The sequence below is a fragment of the Pan paniscus genome, chromosome 3 (assembly GCF_029289425.2).
Source record: "Pan paniscus chromosome 3, NHGRI_mPanPan1-v2.0_pri, whole genome shotgun sequence".
Classification (NCBI taxonomy): domain Eukaryota; kingdom Metazoa; phylum Chordata; class Mammalia; order Primates; family Hominidae; genus Pan; species Pan paniscus.
Genome location: NC_073252.2, coordinates 2,560,897 through 2,579,939, shown reverse-complemented (window position 1 = coordinate 2,579,939; position 19,043 = coordinate 2,560,897). Strand labels below are relative to the sequence as shown.

At 40.2% G+C, this 19,043-nt stretch overlaps 2 protein-coding genes and 1 pseudogene across 5 annotated transcripts in view; 2 read left to right on the top strand and 1 right to left on the bottom strand.

Moving 5' to 3' along the window:
• Positions 1-4,110: 4,110 nt before the first annotated feature.
• On the top strand, positions 4,111-15,018 carry HAUS3 (HAUS augmin like complex subunit 3). Of its 2 annotated transcripts, none has more exons than XM_014344554.5 (5): positions 4,111-4,194; positions 5,151-6,205; positions 7,200-7,639; positions 9,792-10,020; positions 14,059-15,018. In XM_014344554.5, the coding sequence occupies exons 2-5, from the start codon at positions 5,297-5,299 to the stop codon at positions 14,290-14,292; spliced, it is 1,812 nt and encodes a 603-aa protein (XP_014200040.2). In that variant the 5' UTR covers positions 4,111-4,194; positions 5,151-5,296; the 3' UTR covers positions 14,293-15,018. The 2 variants fall into 2 exon arrangements, with proteins under 2 accessions (XP_014200040.2, XP_054967114.1); XM_055111139.2 differs by lacking the exon at positions 4,111-4,194 and adding an exon at positions 4,464-4,725.
• The window catches only part of POLN (DNA polymerase nu), a 171,051-nt gene continuing 156,119 nt past the window's right edge, over positions 4,112-19,043 (top strand). The window contains exons 1-3 of one of the 3 annotated variants that reach the window (XM_063603672.1): positions 4,124-4,194; positions 4,325-4,725; positions 16,978-17,122. In XM_063603672.1, the coding sequence (XP_063459742.1) occupies positions 16,990-17,122 (133 nt within the window). In that variant the 5' untranslated portion in view covers positions 4,124-4,194; positions 4,325-4,725; positions 16,978-16,989. Of the gene's footprint in view, positions 4,195-4,324; positions 4,726-16,977; positions 17,123-19,043 lie in introns of all 3 variants that reach the window. The other 2 variants (XM_063603673.1, XM_055111138.2) reach the window with 2 other exon arrangements.
• LOC117979905 (cytochrome c oxidase subunit 6B1-like) lies at positions 10,067-13,173 on the bottom strand (annotated as a pseudogene).

Sequence of the window (19,043 nt, the reverse complement as noted above, 5' to 3'; positions counted from 1 at the left end):
TTTGGGATCACCACTACCGTTTTCTATCGAGGGCATGCAGGTGCCAGGGGCTGTGCCCAGTTCCATGTATGATTGGTGCCTGGTACCATCATGCTGGGCCCTTCTCACAGGTGGCACACTGAGATTTGGAGACGCACCCCTCCCCTGCTCACCAGGCTGGAGGGTGGGATACCTGGGACAGGACCCCTGTCCTTTGAGAAGCCCTTGATTCTCCTAGCAGAGTCCATCTCTGTTTTCCATCTTTGTGCTTGTTGGGTTACAGCAAGTCCCCCTCCAAGTAGGACCCTGCCTGCAGCCTCCTGCCCACCCTCTTCTTGGCAGCCTGAATGACCTCAAAGGTCTCCTTGCTCACCTCCCTAAAGTCCTCCTCTGGGTCCCCATGGCCTCCAGATTAAACTGAAACACCGCGTTTTGTCCTTCGGCTCAGTCCGGCCCACCCCTGCCCTGGCTTCAGCCCCCACTCCCACCTGCTCCCTGCATTCATCAGCTCAGGCACAGCCTCCTCTGGGAAGTGGGCCCTGAGCCCCCTATATCCCTTCCCACCACATTTTTACTGAGATTATGGTCACCCAAATTAGGCGCTGGAATCATCTGGGCTAATCACCACAGGGCCTTCTCGCATTGCTCCTTCCTCCTTTCCTAGTCCTTGGCCAGGTCAGCCCTGTACACACCGGCCTCATGGGGATCTTTCTAGAATGTAAATGTTATGCCACTGGCCTGCTGAGCCTCAGGGGTTCACAACTCCTCTTCCTGTCCTGAGGCCCTTTCTGACACCCCACCAGTCCCAGGCTCTGCTGCCAGCCCTTGTGGTTCCCATTCCTCCCCACTTCAAAGGCCCTCTCCACATGGCCACCTTGGTGAATGAACTCTGTCACCTCCTTTGGGCTTGTGCTGACCCAAACCTGCTCCTGAGTTTGGGGACTGAGTTCTCGCTTTGTCACATGAATGTCAACAGGATGGAAAACAAACTCTTTCCCAACCCTATAGTCTTCTACTTTCTTCTTAACAGGAAGGATTAGTAGGAATAATAGGAAGAAATGCCACTCCCTACTCAGCTGGAAACCCCAGAGTCTCTCGGACCCAGGCTAGTCATCAGGCCCCAGGCTTTGCCAGCTCCTGCAGCTCTCTCTGTCCAGCTCTCTCCTCCTCTCCTACATGCTGCAAGAGTGGTCCTGTATCTTGTCTCTTACCACCTTTTGTCATTTTTCATCTTGCAGAATTATGCTTCTAACACACATCTGAGAATTCACTCTCCTGCTTGAAAACAGCCCCCATTCTCCATTGCTTGCAGAATAGAGTCCCACAAAATTCATGGAAAACTACATCTAAAAGAAATAATCTTTAGCATCTGACTGTTACTTCTAAAGTTTAAAAACAGTCAGAAAAGATACTGTCCAAAACCTAAAATATTTTTTAATACTAATAGGAGAAAATCGCTTCCACAGGAAGGAGAAAAAGCAAACAGCAAAAACACTTGATCCTCACAGCTCTGTCTTTAGGTCTGTTTAGTCCATTGTATTCTCATGGGCTTTTTCAGGGAGGATTAATTCCTGGGTTCCATTTATCTTTTGACCTTACTAAAACTCCAAATAATTTTGACTGCTGAAAAGAAAGCTTACCCTGGAAATACATGTAACATACTTGCTTTCTTAAATTCCCAAGGCAAGCTGAAGAAAACTTTCCACATCTGTATAGTTAAACCTATTGTGTTTGTCATTTGTACTCCAGGGGCTGATACTGTTGTAATTTTTACTTAATGGTTTTATGGCTTTTATGGTCTCATAAACACCTTTCCAACAAATAACTATGGTCAGCAATTCAAAATCAGATGGAGAATTTATTTGTGGCCCAAGAAACCACCCAGGAGTCACTAGGAAATTGGGTTTCTAGAACGGCCTCCAGGGCTCTGGAGTGCACCCCTCCTGCCCTCCAGGGATCTCTTTCTATAAAGGAGCCCCTTGTCTTTCTGTCGTCTTTAATGCTGTCTCCTCAGAGTTCCTCCTTGCAGTCTATAAATATCCCCGAGTTCCTCTCATTTTCAAACAAAACAAAATTAAAAATCCTCCCCTCAGCCCTGCATTCCCACCCCCTCAGCTTGTGTTGTTTTGCATGCTCTCTCTCTGTCTTTCTCCTCTGTCTCTCTCTCTGTGTCTCTGTCTGTCTCTGTCTCTCTGTGTCTCTCTGTCTCTGTCTCTATCTGTCTCTCTGTGTCTCTGTCTCTCTGTCTCTGTCTCTGTGTGTCTCTGTCTCTGTGTCTCTCTGTCTCTGTCTCTGTCTGTCTCTGTCTCTCTGTCTCTGTGTCTCTCTGTCTCTGTCTCTCTGTCTCTGTCTCTCTGTCTCTGTCTCTGTCTCTCTGTATCTCTCTCTCTCTGTCACACTCCTCCCACCCAGTCTTTGCCTCATCAGCAACATTTCTGGAAGGCATTGCCTGCACAGCTCCCACTTCCTCCTGTCCAAACTGGCTCAACTCTGTCCCCTGATGCACACCCCCGACCTCCAACCCTGGGCTGCAAGGGTCCTCCCACCAGGCCTCCCCCTTCCAGCATCCCTGGTTTCCCTGCCTGCAGATTGGGCACCACTCTTTGAATTTTTTCCCATCATGTTTGTTTTTCAGATCATTTTAGGCCTTATTGACTTTTAAAAGAGGAGGAAAAAAACGTGAAACAAGTGAAGAATGAATAGGAAATATCTTTGACTCGATCAGATTACAATATTTGCCTTAGAACATTCTTATTTCTCTCCTTAAAAATATTAAGAAAAACTATCCAAACGACTTCTACCTAGTCACCCTGGACTAGGACATTGTCTAACAAGCCACCTTTAGGGTCATTTGACGCTGAAGGGAGGGAGTACTATTATATTTACCCATGACCAAAGCCCCTGCTAACCTGTGGAAGACTGAGGAGTGGCAAAGGATTTTTGTTTGGTAGAGATGCAAACGAATTCTGTCCAATAGAGAGGTCTGGTTTCACTGGGCTGTAGGGCATCAGCCAGATTCACATGAAATTTAGCAATCCCGTTTCAGTCATCTTTCACTGACTGCCATCCTCTTTGGAAATGGTGTACCATCCTCCTTGAGTTAAATATATCGATGTATTTAACTCAGGCCACTCCGTTTATTTCTAACATTTTGAAAAGGGAATTGTGGAGGAAGTCAGCTTTTTTTTTTTTTTATTTGAGACGGAGTCTTGGCTCTGTCGCCCAGGCTAGAGTGCAGTGGCGTGATCTCGGCTAACTGCAACCTCCACCTCCTGGGTTCAAACGATTCTCCTGCCTCAGCCTCCCGAGTCGCTGGGATAACAGGCGCCCGCCACCGCGCCCGGCTAATTTTTGTATTTTTTAGTAGAGATGGGGTTTCACCATCTTGGCCAGGCTGGTCTCGAACTCCTGACCTCATGATCCACCCCCCTCGGCCTCCCAAAGTGCTGGGATTACAGGCATGAGCCACCGCGCCCGGCCGGAAGTCAGCTTTTACATAGTGTTCAGGTGAGGGATTAGAAATTAAGTGTTTTTGCAAAATAAAGTTCATTGTAAAAGATTCTAAGCGAACAATCCCTAACCCTTAAAATGTACCAGGCATTGGTCGGGCTGCTGTGAATGTGGGAACTCGTCTCTCTCGGGGGCGAGCGCTATCACCGCCGGGCTCCAGCCTGTCTCCCAACCACCAACCTGCGCTGCTCTTTGTACCCTTCAAAAGTGCCTTCAGAGGGTCTAGATTGAAGTACGGGGCAGGGCAGGCCTGAAGCACAGCTGACGGCTCCGTTGAGAGCAGGCCCGCAGCTTCAGCTCCCCAGAGGGCGCCCCACCGCACCCCTCTGCACCCCTCTGCACCCCATTCCTTGCCCAGGCTCCGCCCCCTGCCCAGGCCCCGCCCCTGTCCAGGCCCTGTCCCCGCCCTTCCCGGCCCAGACCCCGCCTCTCTCTGCCCTGCGCCCCGCCCAGGAGGCAGGATGCCCGCAGCGGCCGGGGGCGGAGCGCCGCCTGCTCAGCTCCACCCCATAGTCCAGCCTCGCCGACTCCGCGTCTTTTGACACTACGCCTGCGCAAACAGTCACTCCCCCCCCCCCCCACGACCACGCCGTCGCCTTGTGCGCTTGCGCGCGTCCAGGCGCTCCCGTGAGGCAGTGCGAGGCGCGCGGGGCACGGAGGGCGGTGGCGGCGGGCTCCTGTGAGAAGCGAGCGGAGCTTCCTGAGGTGACTGACGCGGGCCTCGGTTCTGGGCGCAGGGGTGTGGGGCTGGAGGAGTGGCCGCGATCCCCGTCTGCACCCAGGTGCCTCTTTTTTTTCCTGCGCTCCTGGGGGCTCCTTCCAGGTGCTCCAGCAGCTGCCCGGGGATCACGGCCCGGTCCGCTGGGCGAGGAGCTGGGGCGGGGGCTGTGCGGGGCCTGTCACCCCCGTCTTCTGCAGCTCGGTGTCGACGGCGATTCGGTGGGCTTGTGCGTTTGTTTTGTCAGCGTGCTTAGGTGTCACAGCGGGGTGACCCACCGAAGGAAGGTTTTGCCGCTGGCGCGTCAGGTGTATCGCGGCCTTGGGGCCGCGGATCCCTGGGGCCTGCCGCTGCCTCTGGGGTTCGCGCGGCCCTGGCGTCGGGGCTGCCTCAGCGCTGGCTGAAGGCCGGCCCGAAGCACCCTTAATTGTGGCCGCGCGCTTCCCTGCTGCTCCTGCTGTTCTCCGCGTCGCGGTGGCGGACTCTGGAGGTGGAGCCTTGCCCGACGAGTCGTTGAGGTAAATATTTAGTTGATCTTCAGAAGATGTGCCATGCTTATTTGCGTTTCCTTACGTACGGAGGGCAGGGAAGAGAGGCTGCCTAGCCTCCTGGTGGCTTGGGTTTGTTTGGATCCATTTATTTTGAATTAAAAACAAATGTTGCTCTATAAAGTGTAATGCATTTTAAACCATTTTATCTTTGGAAAAAAAGATAAAATGGATCCAAATAGATCCACTTTCTTGTTAATTAATTTTCGTTACTGTTGCGGTTTTCTGAGAACTAGCCTAATTGTTTCTGTTTCTCTTTATCATCATCAAACATTGCAGCTACGGCTACCTGTCAGTCATCCCGCTCTCGGATATCACGTGATATTTGTCTGTGTCTTCTTTTTAAAAACACTGTCGTCATATTTGTGGTCTAATACTTGTTTTCTTCCCCCCAGGAGGAATCATTATATATTCTAAAAATATATTTTCCCTTCTCTGTGGACTTGGTATAAAACGTAGCTTTTTTTCTGCTTGGATTTATTTTCTAAAAATCAACACCGTAAACCCATATCACATACAACAAAATTGGGGTAGTTAAACCATGAGTTGTGGAAATGAGTTTGTGGAAACATTAAAAAAAATTGGTTATCCCAAAGCTGATAATCTTAATGGAGAAGACTTTGACTGGTTGTTTGAGGGCGTTGAAGATGAATCGTTTCTGAAGTGGTTTTGTGGGAATGTGAATGAACAGAACGTGTTGTCTGAAAGAGAATTGGAAGCTTTTAGCATTCTTCAGAAATCAGGCAAGCCTATTCTAGAAGGGGCGGCATTGGATGAAGCTCTTAAAACGTGTAAAACTTCTGATTTGAAGACACCTAGACTGGATGATAAAGAGCTGGAGAAATTAGAGGATGAGGTTCAAACTCTACTGAAATTAAAGAACCTAAAAATTCAGCGACGTAATAAATGTCAATTGATGGCTTCAGTAACTAGCCACAAATCTCTGAGGTTAAATGCTAAAGAAGAAGAAGCCACTAAAAAGCTGAAGCAGAGTCAAGGAATTCTAAATGCAGTGATCACTAAGATCAGTAATGAACTTCAGGCTCTTACTGATGAAGTTACACAATTGATGATGTTCTTCAGACATTCTAATTTAGGTCAAGGGACAAATCCACTGGTATTTTTATCGCAATTTTCCTTGGAAAAATACCTAAGTCAGGAAGAGCAAAGCACAGCAGCATTAACTTTGTATACCAAAAAACAGTTCTTTCAGGGTATACATGAAGTAGTTGAAAGTTCAAATGAAGACAATTTTCAACTTTTAGATATACAGACACCATCTATTTGTGATAATCAAGAAATCCTTGAAGAGAGACGACTAGAGATGGCTAGACTGCAGCTCGCATACATTTGTGCTCAACATCAGTTAATTCACTTAAAAGCAAGTAATTCGAGCATGAAGTCAAGTATAAAATGGGCAGAGGAGAGTCTTCACAGCCTAACCAGCAAGGTAAGCATAAGAAATGAGATTGGATTCACATTGTAATTATTGTTAGGAATAGAGGATATAATATTGCTGTTAAAGTACTTTAGAATGGTGCATCTAAGAAGAGATTACATTTTATTTTCTTTGTTCAGTGCTTATTTGTGATCTGTGTCAATGTTTCATACAAATAGATCCATACGTTAATGGAGGGCAGCAATAGTAATTATAATCTCTACCACATTATCTAGTTTATTTTAAACAAAAGTGCTTTAATTTGCATTCTGAATTTTAAATTTGTGTAATGCAGATACAGACTGGACTGAGATTTTCTTTTTAAGATGTGGCTAGAAACTAATTGCTTTATTATGGGTATTCTGCCTCGTTTGCTCCAACCAGAGCATAGTGCTAATGAAGTCAGAGGTCCAGGTTCAGTAGACTGAAACTGATTTCTTTTTGAGAATATATGGATAGATGTATTGCAGATGTCTGTCTGCACTCTTGGAGAGCTTGTTTTCTTGGTAATATAACTGCTAGATACTTGAGTAAAAATGTAACTTTTCTGAATCAGAATATCAGCACCAAGTTAGTTTCTATAGCTGACAAAAAATTTGAATGATATAGGAAATCCAATAATTACGTAGAAGTGCTAAAATCAACTGGCCAATTAGGACCTATTGAAGTAATTTTAACTTAAGAAAAACTAGTAACATATACTTGGATTCAGTGAATAGTGTCCTATTAATAATGATTCTGATTAAAAGAAGTATAATAAGATCTCTATTTTGGTAGCCGTTACTATATATATGGTAGTAATTGCAGTAAAATTTAGTAGTTCATACCCTTGACTTAGTCCACATTTTTCCCTTTTAAACTGTAATTTTTGTTTATATGAATATTAAATTAGTTTTCATTCATTGAGCTTATTATCTGGTCACCTAAAGTGGAAAGTGAAAATAATCTTAAGATGATTTCAAATTTAGGCATACAGTTTGAAATGTAATTGCTTTTCTTTGTATAGGCTGTGGACAAAGAAAATTTGGATGCTAAAATTTCTAGCTTGACCAGTGAGATTATGAAACTTGAAAAAGAGGTCACTCAAATAAAAGACAGAAGTTTACCTGCTGTGGTAAGAGAGAATGCCCAGTTATTGAATATGCCAGTGGTAAAGGGAGATTTTGATCTGCAGATTGCTAAACAAGATTATTATACAGCAAGACAAGAGTTAGTTTTAAATCAATTAATAAAACAAAAGGCATCATTTGAACTTCTACAGTTATCATATGAAATTGAATTAAGAAAGCATCGGGACATATATCGTCAACTTGAAAATTTGGTTCAAGAACTTAGTCAAAGTAACATGATGCTCTACAAGCAATTAGAAATGTTAACAGATCCATCAGTTTCTCAGCAGATAAATCCAAGGAATACCATTGATACTAAGGATTATTCTACTCATAGGTACGTATGCTTCATTGTTTCTTTAGTAAATATTTCCTTTTGTTTTTGCAAAATACTAGAGAGAGTTTGAGCTAAAATTTTGGAAGTTTTTAACAATTCTTTGCATTTCACTTTTGGCCTTTCTATTTTTTTTCCATTTTCATATGCCTTTTTTTTTCCATTTTTAGTTTTTTTGCTGCCTTTTCCATTTATGTTAGATCTGAAAATAGCTACTTTATAGCTTAAGTGGATGAGTTGGAGGAATTAATGGGTTTTTTCCCCTTTAGGCATCATTATTTATATACCTTATTTTAGATTTGGGAAAGGAAGTTTGAATACAGCTCAGCATAGTAGGTGTTGCTGGGCAGGGGATTGACTGCATTTGGAGAAGGTAGCAGTAGAGAGGGGAGAAGACTTCAATTTTGTGTGTAGTCAGGAGAATCATTGAGAATGAATGCTAGCTCCCAAGCTTCATCTGGATGTCTGAGCAATTGACGGCAGAGGGATACTGAAAATTGGAGGGCTAAAGTAGTCTTAAGACCTCAAAAATCTGGCTCCTACTCCTCATTTTTCTCCAGGACTAGGGTAAAAACATCTAATCTTTTTGTTTTCTTATTAATAAAATGAGGGGCCTGGATAGGGTTGCCTCATTGCACAATTTCAGGGGGTACCACTGACATTATGATCTATGTGAATGATACCCCTGGAATTGTGTAGTTACATCTATAAGACTGTAATTGGCAGCTTTGGGATTGAACCAGTTTTAGGAAGTCTGTTACAACTTGATAAAATAACTATTTAAAAAATTCTGAGCAAAAGTTTACTGTTATAGCTATTTATGTAACTATTTACATTTTACATTGTTTAAATTTTACATTTATTTTTATATTTTACATGGTTTACAATTTTAGTTTTTCTCTTTTAATCCCACCACAATCCTGTAATATAGGTAGGTTAAGATGTGTAGTAGTTAAGATGTGGAAATAAGTCTCAGAGATTGATTTGCCCTAGCTTTCACATAACAGAAAACTCAGACCTAGATCTAGGTCTTCCGTTTCAAATTCATTGCTTGCTTGCTTGCTTGCTTGTTTTTTCCTTCCTTCCCTCCTTCCTTTCCTTCCTTTCCCTTCCTTCCTCTCCCTTTCTCTCTCTTTCTCTCTTCTTTCCCTTCCTTTCCTTCCCTTTCTTTCCTTTTAAGACAAGGTCTCACTCTCTTGCCTAGGTAGGAGTGCAGTGATGTGATGATAGCTCACTGCAACCTCCAGCTCCTGGGCTCAAGTGATCCTCCCGCCTCAACTTCCTGAGTAGTTAGGACTACAGGCACGTGCCACAATGCCTGGCTAATTAAAAAAAAAAAAAATTTGTAGAGATGGGGCTTCAATATGTTGCCAAGTCTGGTCTTGAACTCCTGGGCTCAAGTAACCCTCCCACAATGCTGGGACTACAGGCATGAGCCATAGCCTGTTGTTTCTACTACATCATAGTTATATTCTATGAGACAAGTGTTTTCTTCGGAGGTTATCTCTGAAGTGCACTTTGAAGTACGTTAGTGGCAGTTAAAGTTAAGAAGAATTTTATATCTAAAACTTAGATGGTGGGGAAACTGGGAATTCAGTAATAGACTTTATCTAATGTACTAGTTAGAATATATATTTCTGTACTGAAATAGTATTACAGTTAGAATGGTTTCAGTTGCTTGATTTTTGCAGGCACACAAATAATAATAATAATAATAATAATAATTATTATTATTATTATTATTATTTGGAGACGGAGTCTCACTCTGTCGCCCAGGCTGGAGTGCAGTGGCGCAATCTGGGTTCACTGCAACCTCTGCCTCCCGAGTTCAAGCAATCCTCCTGCCTCAGCCTCCCGAGTATCTGGGACTATAGGTGCATGCCGCCATGCCCGGCTAACTTTTTTTTTGTATTTTAGTGGATATGGGGTTTCACCGTGTTGCCCAGGCTGGTCTCGAACTCCTGAGCTCAGGCAATCTGCCTGCCTTGGCCTCCCAAAGTGCTAGGATTACAGGCGTGAGCTACTATACCCGGCCAATATTTTTATAAGTTGTTACTTAGCTATCCCCACAAATGCCCCAATACAGTGGATTGTAATTTTGAAAATGATACTGACTTGATAATTTTTCCCTATAATTTTAATTTTTACATTTCAGGCTTTACCAAGTTTTAGAGGGAGAGAATAAGAAAAAAGAATTGTTTCTAACTCATGGAAACCTTGAGGAAGTGGCTGAGAAATTGAAACAGAATATTTCTTTAGTACAAGATCAGTTGGCAGTATCTGCTCAAGAACATTCTTTCTTTCTGTCCAAACGGAATAAGGATGTGGACATGCTTTGTGATACTTTGTATCAAGGAGGAAATCAGCTTTTACTTAGTGATCAGGTGGGTATTTGCCATAGTAGTTAAAAATGCTTTTTAAAGAAATGCTTGTTGTAAAAGATATTAAAGAAAATGTTAACATGAGGAAAATATTACCCCAATTTCATTGCCTTAATATAAAGTATATTTCTATATCTCCTAATTTTTGTTCACATATAAATATGTTTTTCAGATAGTTTTGATGAGTGTGCACAGAAATTTAAAAATGTATATAATTTTTCAGACACAAAAGGATATGTAATGCTTATATTAGTGTTAAAAAATAAAACCGCCTCTGTATTTTTTTTTCACTCATCTTAGCAAACACAGGATTGCCTTTATAGCTTTAAAATCCTCTGTGTACACTTAATGGTACATGCTTCTCCTAATATAATTCCTCTCTCATCCTCAAAGAGTAACTACCATGCTTAATTTATTCATTATTTTCTTGCTTTTATGTATAGTTTTATTACGCACACACATACACACATATATATATATTCCTAGACTGTGTATTTAGTTTTATATGTTGTTGAACTTTATGTGCTGTTATTATACTGGTGGTGGTATACCAAAGGCATGTATATTGAAGGTATGTATCCTTCAATGACTTGCTTGCTCTTTCAATGGCTTAATATGTTTTTGAGACTCACTCATGTTGATACACGTAAAGCTATATAGTTCATTCATAGTTTTCTCTTTTGTATAGTTAGTATTCCATTATATGATATTCCACAATGAAATTGTCTGTTAGATTGACAGACATTTAGGTTATTTACAGTTTTTGTTACTATAGATCATACTGCTATGATAGTCTTATATGTCTCACAGCTGCACAATTCCAGTTTCTCCACATCTTTGCCAACACTTGTTATTTCCGGTGGTTTTTAAAACAGTAGCCATCCCAACGGGTGTGAAGTGGTATCTGTGATTTGTTTTTTGAAAGGTCTCCCATTACTGATTTTTGTCTTCTTGATCTATTGAGAATTGTGTAAAAATTTCCCCTGCGATGGTGGATTTGAAAATTTCTCCACATAGGCCGGGTGCGGTGGCTCACGCCTATAATCCCAGCACTTTGAGAGGCTGAGGCGGGTGGATCACAAGGTCAGGAGTTCAAGACCAGCCTGGCCAAGGTGGCGAAACCCCATCTCTACTAAAAATACAAAAATTAGCCGGGCGTGGTGGCGGGTGACTGTAATCCCAGCTACTTGGGAGGCTGATGCAGGAGGATCCCTTGAACCCGGGAGGCAAAGGTTGCAGTGAGTCAAGATCGCGCCACTGCACTCCAGCCTGGGCGACAGAGCAAGACTCGGTGTCAAAAAAGAAGAAAATTTCTCCATGTAGTTGTATATCATTTTTTTCTCTATGTATTTTGAGTCTATTTTATAAGTTATATCCAGGTTTAAAATTGCAGTGAATAATTATCCTGGTCGTTTTAAATTGCAGTGAATCAAAGCATTTAGCATTACATAATGACTATTCCTGGTGATGCGTTTTCTCTTGATATTGTTTTGTCTAATATTAATATTCCTTTGCCATTTTTCGTTTGCTTAGTAATGTAAGGCATATAGTTTTCTTTTCTTTACACTTTTCCAGTAAGTTTTTGTTATTAGTTAAGTCCTGATTCATGGACCCAGGGTAGGGATCATCATGTACCCAGGTCCCCGTTTACCACCCTGGGAGAAGGATGGAGAACAGAGGAAAGGTGGGGTGGAGCCAGTTCAGATTTTCCCAGGAAACGTGCCTTTGTCCCAGGTCAAGACCAAGGATATGGGGCAGAGGGACTTGCACACATGCCAGTACCATTTGCACACAGAGACATCACCCCCTTTAGCAGTCATTGCCGTCTTGGAGTGGTAGAAGTCCAGGTAGTTTTGCCAGCAGTTCATGTTCTGGTTCTAGTTGACAAAGTGGCTGTCAAATGGGACAGTCCTGTAGTTCTTAATTTTGACCTTCATGTCTTCTGCCATGGTGCTAACTTCTAGAGACCCTCAGCAAAGACCATAGTTTTGTTTTTACTTAGCATGATGAAATAAACATTTTTACTCTCTAAATAGTTTTCTTAACTTTTAATGTTAACTATACTGTCTTGATTTAATTACTGTGCCATCAATTTTGTAGCTGGTTATTGTTATTGGGTATTTTGATAGTCTTCATTTTTTTCTTTTGTTTGCTCTTGAACAATATCATATGTATCTTTGTGTATATAGCTTTTTGTTGTTGGATACTTTCATCTGGATACATTCTTAGAAATAGGATCATTGGAGTTTTTTGTGCCAGGGTGGTATATACACTTTTTTTGCCTTTGATATGGCCAGATTGCTTTTTAAAGGAGTTTATAATGCTACCAGCACTATTTAAGTGTCTACTAGACACCATTGACCATATGGCACGCCATCATTTTATGAATTGCCAAAAAAGAAAAACTCTTAGTTAAACCAACACAATGTTTTCTTATTAAGAATTTTTGTTTTTCATACTTACTAGAAAAGATCTTTTTAGATGTAGGTAGACATAGATTTTTATCATACCACTCTTGGGCATATGTTAAAAGGAAAAAAATAAGTCAATTTAAATGGTTAGGGTAGTTCTAAAGCATCACATTTCAATGTTCATTTCTTCTGTTATTTTTTGACTCAGAGTTGTCTGTAATTTTCCACACTGTATATCAGGAATGTTGATGAGAAAGTATTTCTTAAGAGTACCTGGCCAGAAACAATCATATGATGTTCTTGATTAAGATGCATCTTCATTTCAGATATGTTAAAATGTGAAAAAAAATGCATCCAAGAATCACTAAAATATGGTAATCTCACTCTAATCTTATCAGTGGGTATCATTAGTGTTTTTCCCTAGCTCAATGTGATATAAAATGCCGTATCAATTTTAACTTGTGTTTCTATTATTAATGAAGCTGAACTTCAGTATCTGTAGCAATATTGTTTCAGCAACTGTATGATCTTTAGTATTTAATTGAAGGTAAAGATGAGATTGTTGTTTCTCAGTATATTCAAGTTTACCAAGTTTGTCTTAGAGGATATCACTAAATGTAGATATAATGTCGAAATTACTTGATTTTCAAAAGTATGTATTTTAAGAAGTACTCCTCTCTGAATTGGCATTTATGACAGGTCTTAAGTAGTCATTCTTGAACTTGTACATTAGAATCATCAGGGAGCATATCAAAATGCAGGTTCCTAGCTCTGTACAGAGATTAAGTAATTTAGTCTAGTGGGGGGGTACAGGAATCTGTATTCATAACAAGTACCTCAGATAATTATGATACTTGTGGACCATGCCTAGAAGCTGTGGAAAATTGAGGGTAGTTAGAGCAACAGATTTTTCTGAGAACCTCTTTGGTGATACTGGCTAAAATTTATAAGTAGAATGCTTGATTAGAAAGCTATGGAAAGTTGTTAATAATCTGGTTTAAATGCTAGATACTGAGGAATTTGAATTTACTGTAATAAATATGAAGGGTCGGCATGGCTAGATTCTTGAGCAGGAAAATTATATGATTAGTCAGGATGGTTTTCGTGGAATGTCATGTGTAATTCTATTTGGTAAGACAATATGAAAAAATGAAAAATGGAGATTTGTGTTGAGCTAATTCTCTTTTATTGGTCTTCATTTCAACTTTCTCTGTACCTTCTGTCCAGAATAAACAGAGAATAGGCTAAAACAAGGTTTGATTTATTAAGCAGAATATAAGCTCCATCAGGGAGATTTTGTTTATTCTTGTATCAGTAATCTCTAAAACAGTACTTGGCACAATAGCATTTGTTGAATATATGAATGCACAGAACAGCTTACATATCAAGTACACTTCAGGAAGAGTTTCCTTTGAATCACTTAAAATTACCTATCAGAAGTTGTTGCAATTTATCTTACTTAGAATTTATATTAAACCTGTTATGGATTTTAAATCGAGGTTTATTTATTGCTAAAATTGCGGGAAGTTATTAAGTCCTTTAAAGTCTTTCCATGTAAATTATATTTTAATTTTATAATTGGTGTTAGGAATAAAGTGTTTTAATTTTTATTTTTATTTTCCTTTTTTAGGAGTTAACAGAGCAGTTTCATCAAGTTGAATCTCAACTGAATAAGCTAAATCATCTCCTCACTGATATTCTTGCTGATGTGAAGACAAAAAGAAAAACTTTGGCAAATAATAAATTACATCAAATGGAAAGAGAATTCTATGTATATTTTTTAAAAGATGAAGATTATCTGAAAGATATTGTGGAGAATTTAGAAACTCAATCAAAGATTAAGGCTGTTAGTCTTGAAGATTGAAAATTACTGAAAACTGAATATTACATGTCCTCTTTTATTTATTAGAAGACTGTGTATAATAAACACTACTAAATTTTTAAAATTTGAGGTCAATGGAACATTTAATTTGATGAATTCAACTATTATATTAATTTCGCTTTTTTCTCATGTAGTACATTCAGAATACCAGTGCTTTTTATGACTTGAGCATGTGTTTAGTGGTACTTAGTCCTGGTAATTTTTTACTTACAGGGAAAAAGCATTATTACATAATGCAAATATTTTTTAATATAGTTATCTCTCTACTTTTTAGAAATAGAAATTTTCTGCTGTTAAATTTTTTTTGAGACAGAGTCTCACTCTGTCTCCAGGCTGGAATGCAGTGGCACGATCTTGGCTCACTGCAACCTCTGCCTCCCGGGTTCAAGTGATTCTCCTGCCTCAGCCTCCCAAGTAGCTGGGACTACAGGCGCACACCGCCACACCCAGCTAATTTTTTTGTATTTTTAGTAGAAAAGGGGTTTCACCATGTTGGCCAGGATGGTCTCGATCTCTTGACCTCTTGATCCCCTCTCCCGGCCTCCCAAAGTGCTGGAATTACAGGCATGAGCCACCACGCTCAGCTGCTATTAAATATTTTAAAATGTGTAGAACTTCTAGTCAGCATTTTTAAATCTGTAGAGCTTAATATGTGAAATAGCCAAGTCCCTTCATGTTTGACTGTCAAATAAAATTCTGCTGCTCAAATTGTATTCCTCCATAATTCCCTGCTATAGACCTTTAGGCTGTTTTAATGTCCCTACTTGTACCACAGAGTATTAGGACTTCCTTGGCCTGCCTGCATTCATTTTAGAGTCTGAATTCTGGGGACTCAAAAGTTTCTACAAGACAGCTGAGCAGTGCTTTGACTTTAATGTGACTTACACATCATAAATGACTTTCAAATGAAATTTGAATTTCAAAATTCTGTAAAAGTGGTTGCTCAAAAGATGTATGATGCTATTTTAATCAGTTTAAGAGCAAAAATGTTTAATTGTATTTAACAATGGTATTTGGGCAGCCAGAAAATATTTTAAGCGTTGCTCTAAAATAATTTGAAGTAGCTCATCTGTTACTACATCAGATGCTTCTTGAGTGCCCAATTTATACATGGCCTGTGATAAATACCATGTGAGCTTTGTAGGAATACCTTTAAGAATATTCCTCACCTGTTCGTAATATGGAATGCCAATCTAAAAACTACATGTTTTGGGTGGTCTTTATGGAATTTTTTAGCTATAACCATCAGAAAACAGGCATACCTAGATGACAGATGAAACTTCTTGATTTTTGAAACCCATTGAACAAAAATATTTTGCCAATTATTGTGTTTATGCTATTTAAAATTTTATGTAAGCCTTAATTTTGTAGCAATAAATTTTGTTTAAGATTTTGCTATCAGCTCCCTATCACCTGAGCAACTTTTTTTTGTTGTATATGTTTTTTCTATTCTATTTCGGAATAGAGAATTTACTTAAAATTTTTATTTTCTCCAAAAATGTGGAAAATATGTCACCTGGTTTCCTGGTTTATGGTAGTATATTCTGTTTAAATTAGTGTCACATATTTAGATGTGTGGCCAGATGCTTGATTTATTTAATTAGTTAATTTTTGAGACAGAGTCTAACTCTGTCGCTCAGGCTGGAGTTCAGTGGAATGATCTTGGCTCACTGCAACCTCTGCCTCCCAGGTTCAAGTGATTCTCCTGCTTCAGCCTCCTGAGTAGATGGGATTGTAGGCGTGCACCACTGCACCTGGCTAATTTTTGTATTTTCAGTAGAGATGGGGTTTCACCATGTTGGTCAGGCTGGTCTCAAACTCCTGACCTCAAGTGATCTACCCGCCTTGGCCTTCCATAGTGCTGGCATTACAGGTGTAAGCCACCATGCCCCTGCCCAGATGCTTGATTTATACTGTCCCCACCCAAACCTTGACTTGCTCAGCCCAGGGGGCCAGCAGGGCAGATCAAGGCATGGATGGTAGTTGTGTGTCTGCCATAATTACCCAAGTTAGTTATAATCGTTGTGTTACTAGATAGGTTTATTTGAAGATTTATTTATTTATTTTTTTTTAATTTTTTATTTTTTGAGATGGAGTTTCACTCTTGTTGCCCAGGCTGGAGTGCAGTGGCATGATCTCAGCTCACTGCAACCTCTGCCTCCTGGGTTCAAGTGATTCTCCGGCCTCAGGCCTCCCGAGTAGCTGGGATTACAGGTGCCACCATGCCTGGTTAATGTTTTGTATTTTTAGTAGAGACGGGGTTTCATCATGTTGGCCAGGTTGGTCTTGAACTCCTGACCTCAGGTGATCCACCCGCCTCAGTCTACCAAAGTGCAGGGATCACAGGCATGAGCTTCCGCGCTCAGCCTATTTGAAGATTTAATACCATTTTTCAAACCTCAGGAAGTATTTGAGTAGATTGCTTCTAAATTGGTCACCTAGAAAATAAGTTATCTATTTACTATGATACCTGGATTAAGCCTCTAACTATTTTGCTTTTTTCTTTCTATCTATATTATTGGATGATTGATGCCTATTTTCTGTGGTTATGAATATAGACATTTTAAATGAAAGTTGGTATATAAATTTTTGAAAATAATTGTATTTCCTGTTTTATAGTCTTAGAATTAATATATGGGATTTATCTTATGTTAATCTTACATTTAGGATTTTGTGAAAATGGAAAATTATGAGGCATTGGTAGGCTTTGAGCTCTGTAATACACCGCTCTCCAGTGTTGCTCAGAAGATTATGTCTGCTATGCATTCAGGTGATTTAGTGGATTCTAAGACTTGGGGAAAGAGTACAGAGAGTAAGTAATTTTTATGAACCTTTCTTTCTCTTGATACTTTGAATGTTAATTGTTCTAAAGAGTAAGAATTGAAAATGGAATGCATGTAGACAGATGAAGCCCAGCTCCCGCCCCTTTTACACTCATTCAGTGCAGACTGAGCTTCTGCTTGCTAACTTTCGTGTTCCCTTAACCTTCATTGCTTTAAAAATGTAACACTCTCTTCCTTATTCCAGGTATTTGTGTCAAACATTCCCTTAGAATCTGGATCAGGTATTTTAGTATCTTCAGAAGAGATGCTTTAATCTTGGTTCTCAGGTCATCAAACCTGTACATAGTATTTGCTATTTTGTGTGGTGAACAAGAGATATGTTTTTGACAATATGTGTATTATACTGCTATAGAAATGTAAACTCTTAGGTGGCAAGGATTATTGGATCAGTGTATATGGGTTTATGATGTGGTATAATAGTAAAAGCAGTGGGGCCGGGTGCGGTGGCTCACGCCTGTAATCCCAGCACTTTGGGAGGCCGAGGTGGGCGATCATGAGGTCAGGAGATCGAGACCATCCTGGCTAACATGGTAAAACACTGTCTCTACTAAAAATACAAAAAATTAGCTGGGAGTGGTGGCAGGCGCCTGTAGTCCAGCTACTTGGGAGGCTGAGGCAGGAGAATGGCATGAACCCAGGAGGCGGAGCTTGCAGTGAGCTGAGGTCTCCAGCCTGGGCGACAGAGTGAGACTCTATCTCAAAAAAAAAAAAAAAAAAAAGTGAAAGCAGTGATATGCTCACAAATGTCACTGAAATGTTTGTAACATCAGGGCTTTTGGTGTTTTTTTTGTTTTGTTTTTTGTTGGTTTTTTTTTTTTTTTTGCTACTAGCAAAGCAGTTTTTATTTTAGATTTGCAAGCCTGGGCCAATAGTTTGTGGTTGGTTTCTCTTTCTACAAAATAAGGTATAAGTGAGTGAGATATAATGGAGTAATGAAATTGCATTGAAATAATTGAGAGTATTGCCGAATATTAGCACAAAAGCTCTTATAAACACATCTTGATTAAGATACATTTGCACTTAACGTTTTGATCCATTCATATTGAGGCATCTGTTGCTTATATACTTTATTATAGTAGAAGTCACTAATAAACTGGTAAGAATTTTTGAGTGTGAATTACATGCCTAGCAATTGATAGTGTAAGACACTATCATAATCACATTATTCCATATTTTTTTGAATAATAGAGGGTGCATACTTGACAGAGGTGGAAATATACTCCCCTTCAAAAACTGGTAAGAATAATGAAATGCCTCTGGCAGCTATAATATGAGGCTCTGATGAAAAATTTATGACAGTCAGTCCATCTCATATAAGCTCTTATTGTTGTTCTAAAATACATTGTTAATGCCTGGGACGATCACTTGAGCCCAGGAGTTCGAGTCCAGGCTAGGCAACATAGCAAGATCTCATCTCTGAAAATAAAATACCCCGTTAAAATTCTGGCTTTTGTTTGTTAAGGTTATTGAGAAGATAATAGAAAAAGATATGATACTACTTTTCTCTCTTGGATTTGGAAAAATAGTGGAATTTTCATAAGGATTTTGTATTTTCTATTGCTGTATAACATTATTAATACAAACTTACTGGCTTAAAAAACACAATTATTGTTGTAGAGTTTCTGTGCGTCAGGAGCCTGGACCTGACTCTGCTAGATCCTCTGCAAGGGTGGACTCCAGGTGTCAGCCAGGTCTGGTGTCTCTCCTGAGGCTGCAGTGGGGAAGCATTCTCTTCTAAGCTCACATGGTTGTTGACAGAATTCAGTTTCATATAGACTTTCAGACCAAGGGTCTCAGTTTCTCACTGGCTGGTGTCTGGAAGGCATCTGCAGTTCCTGTCATGTGATCCTCTATGTGGGCAACCTACAATATGGCAGCTCACTTTCCCTA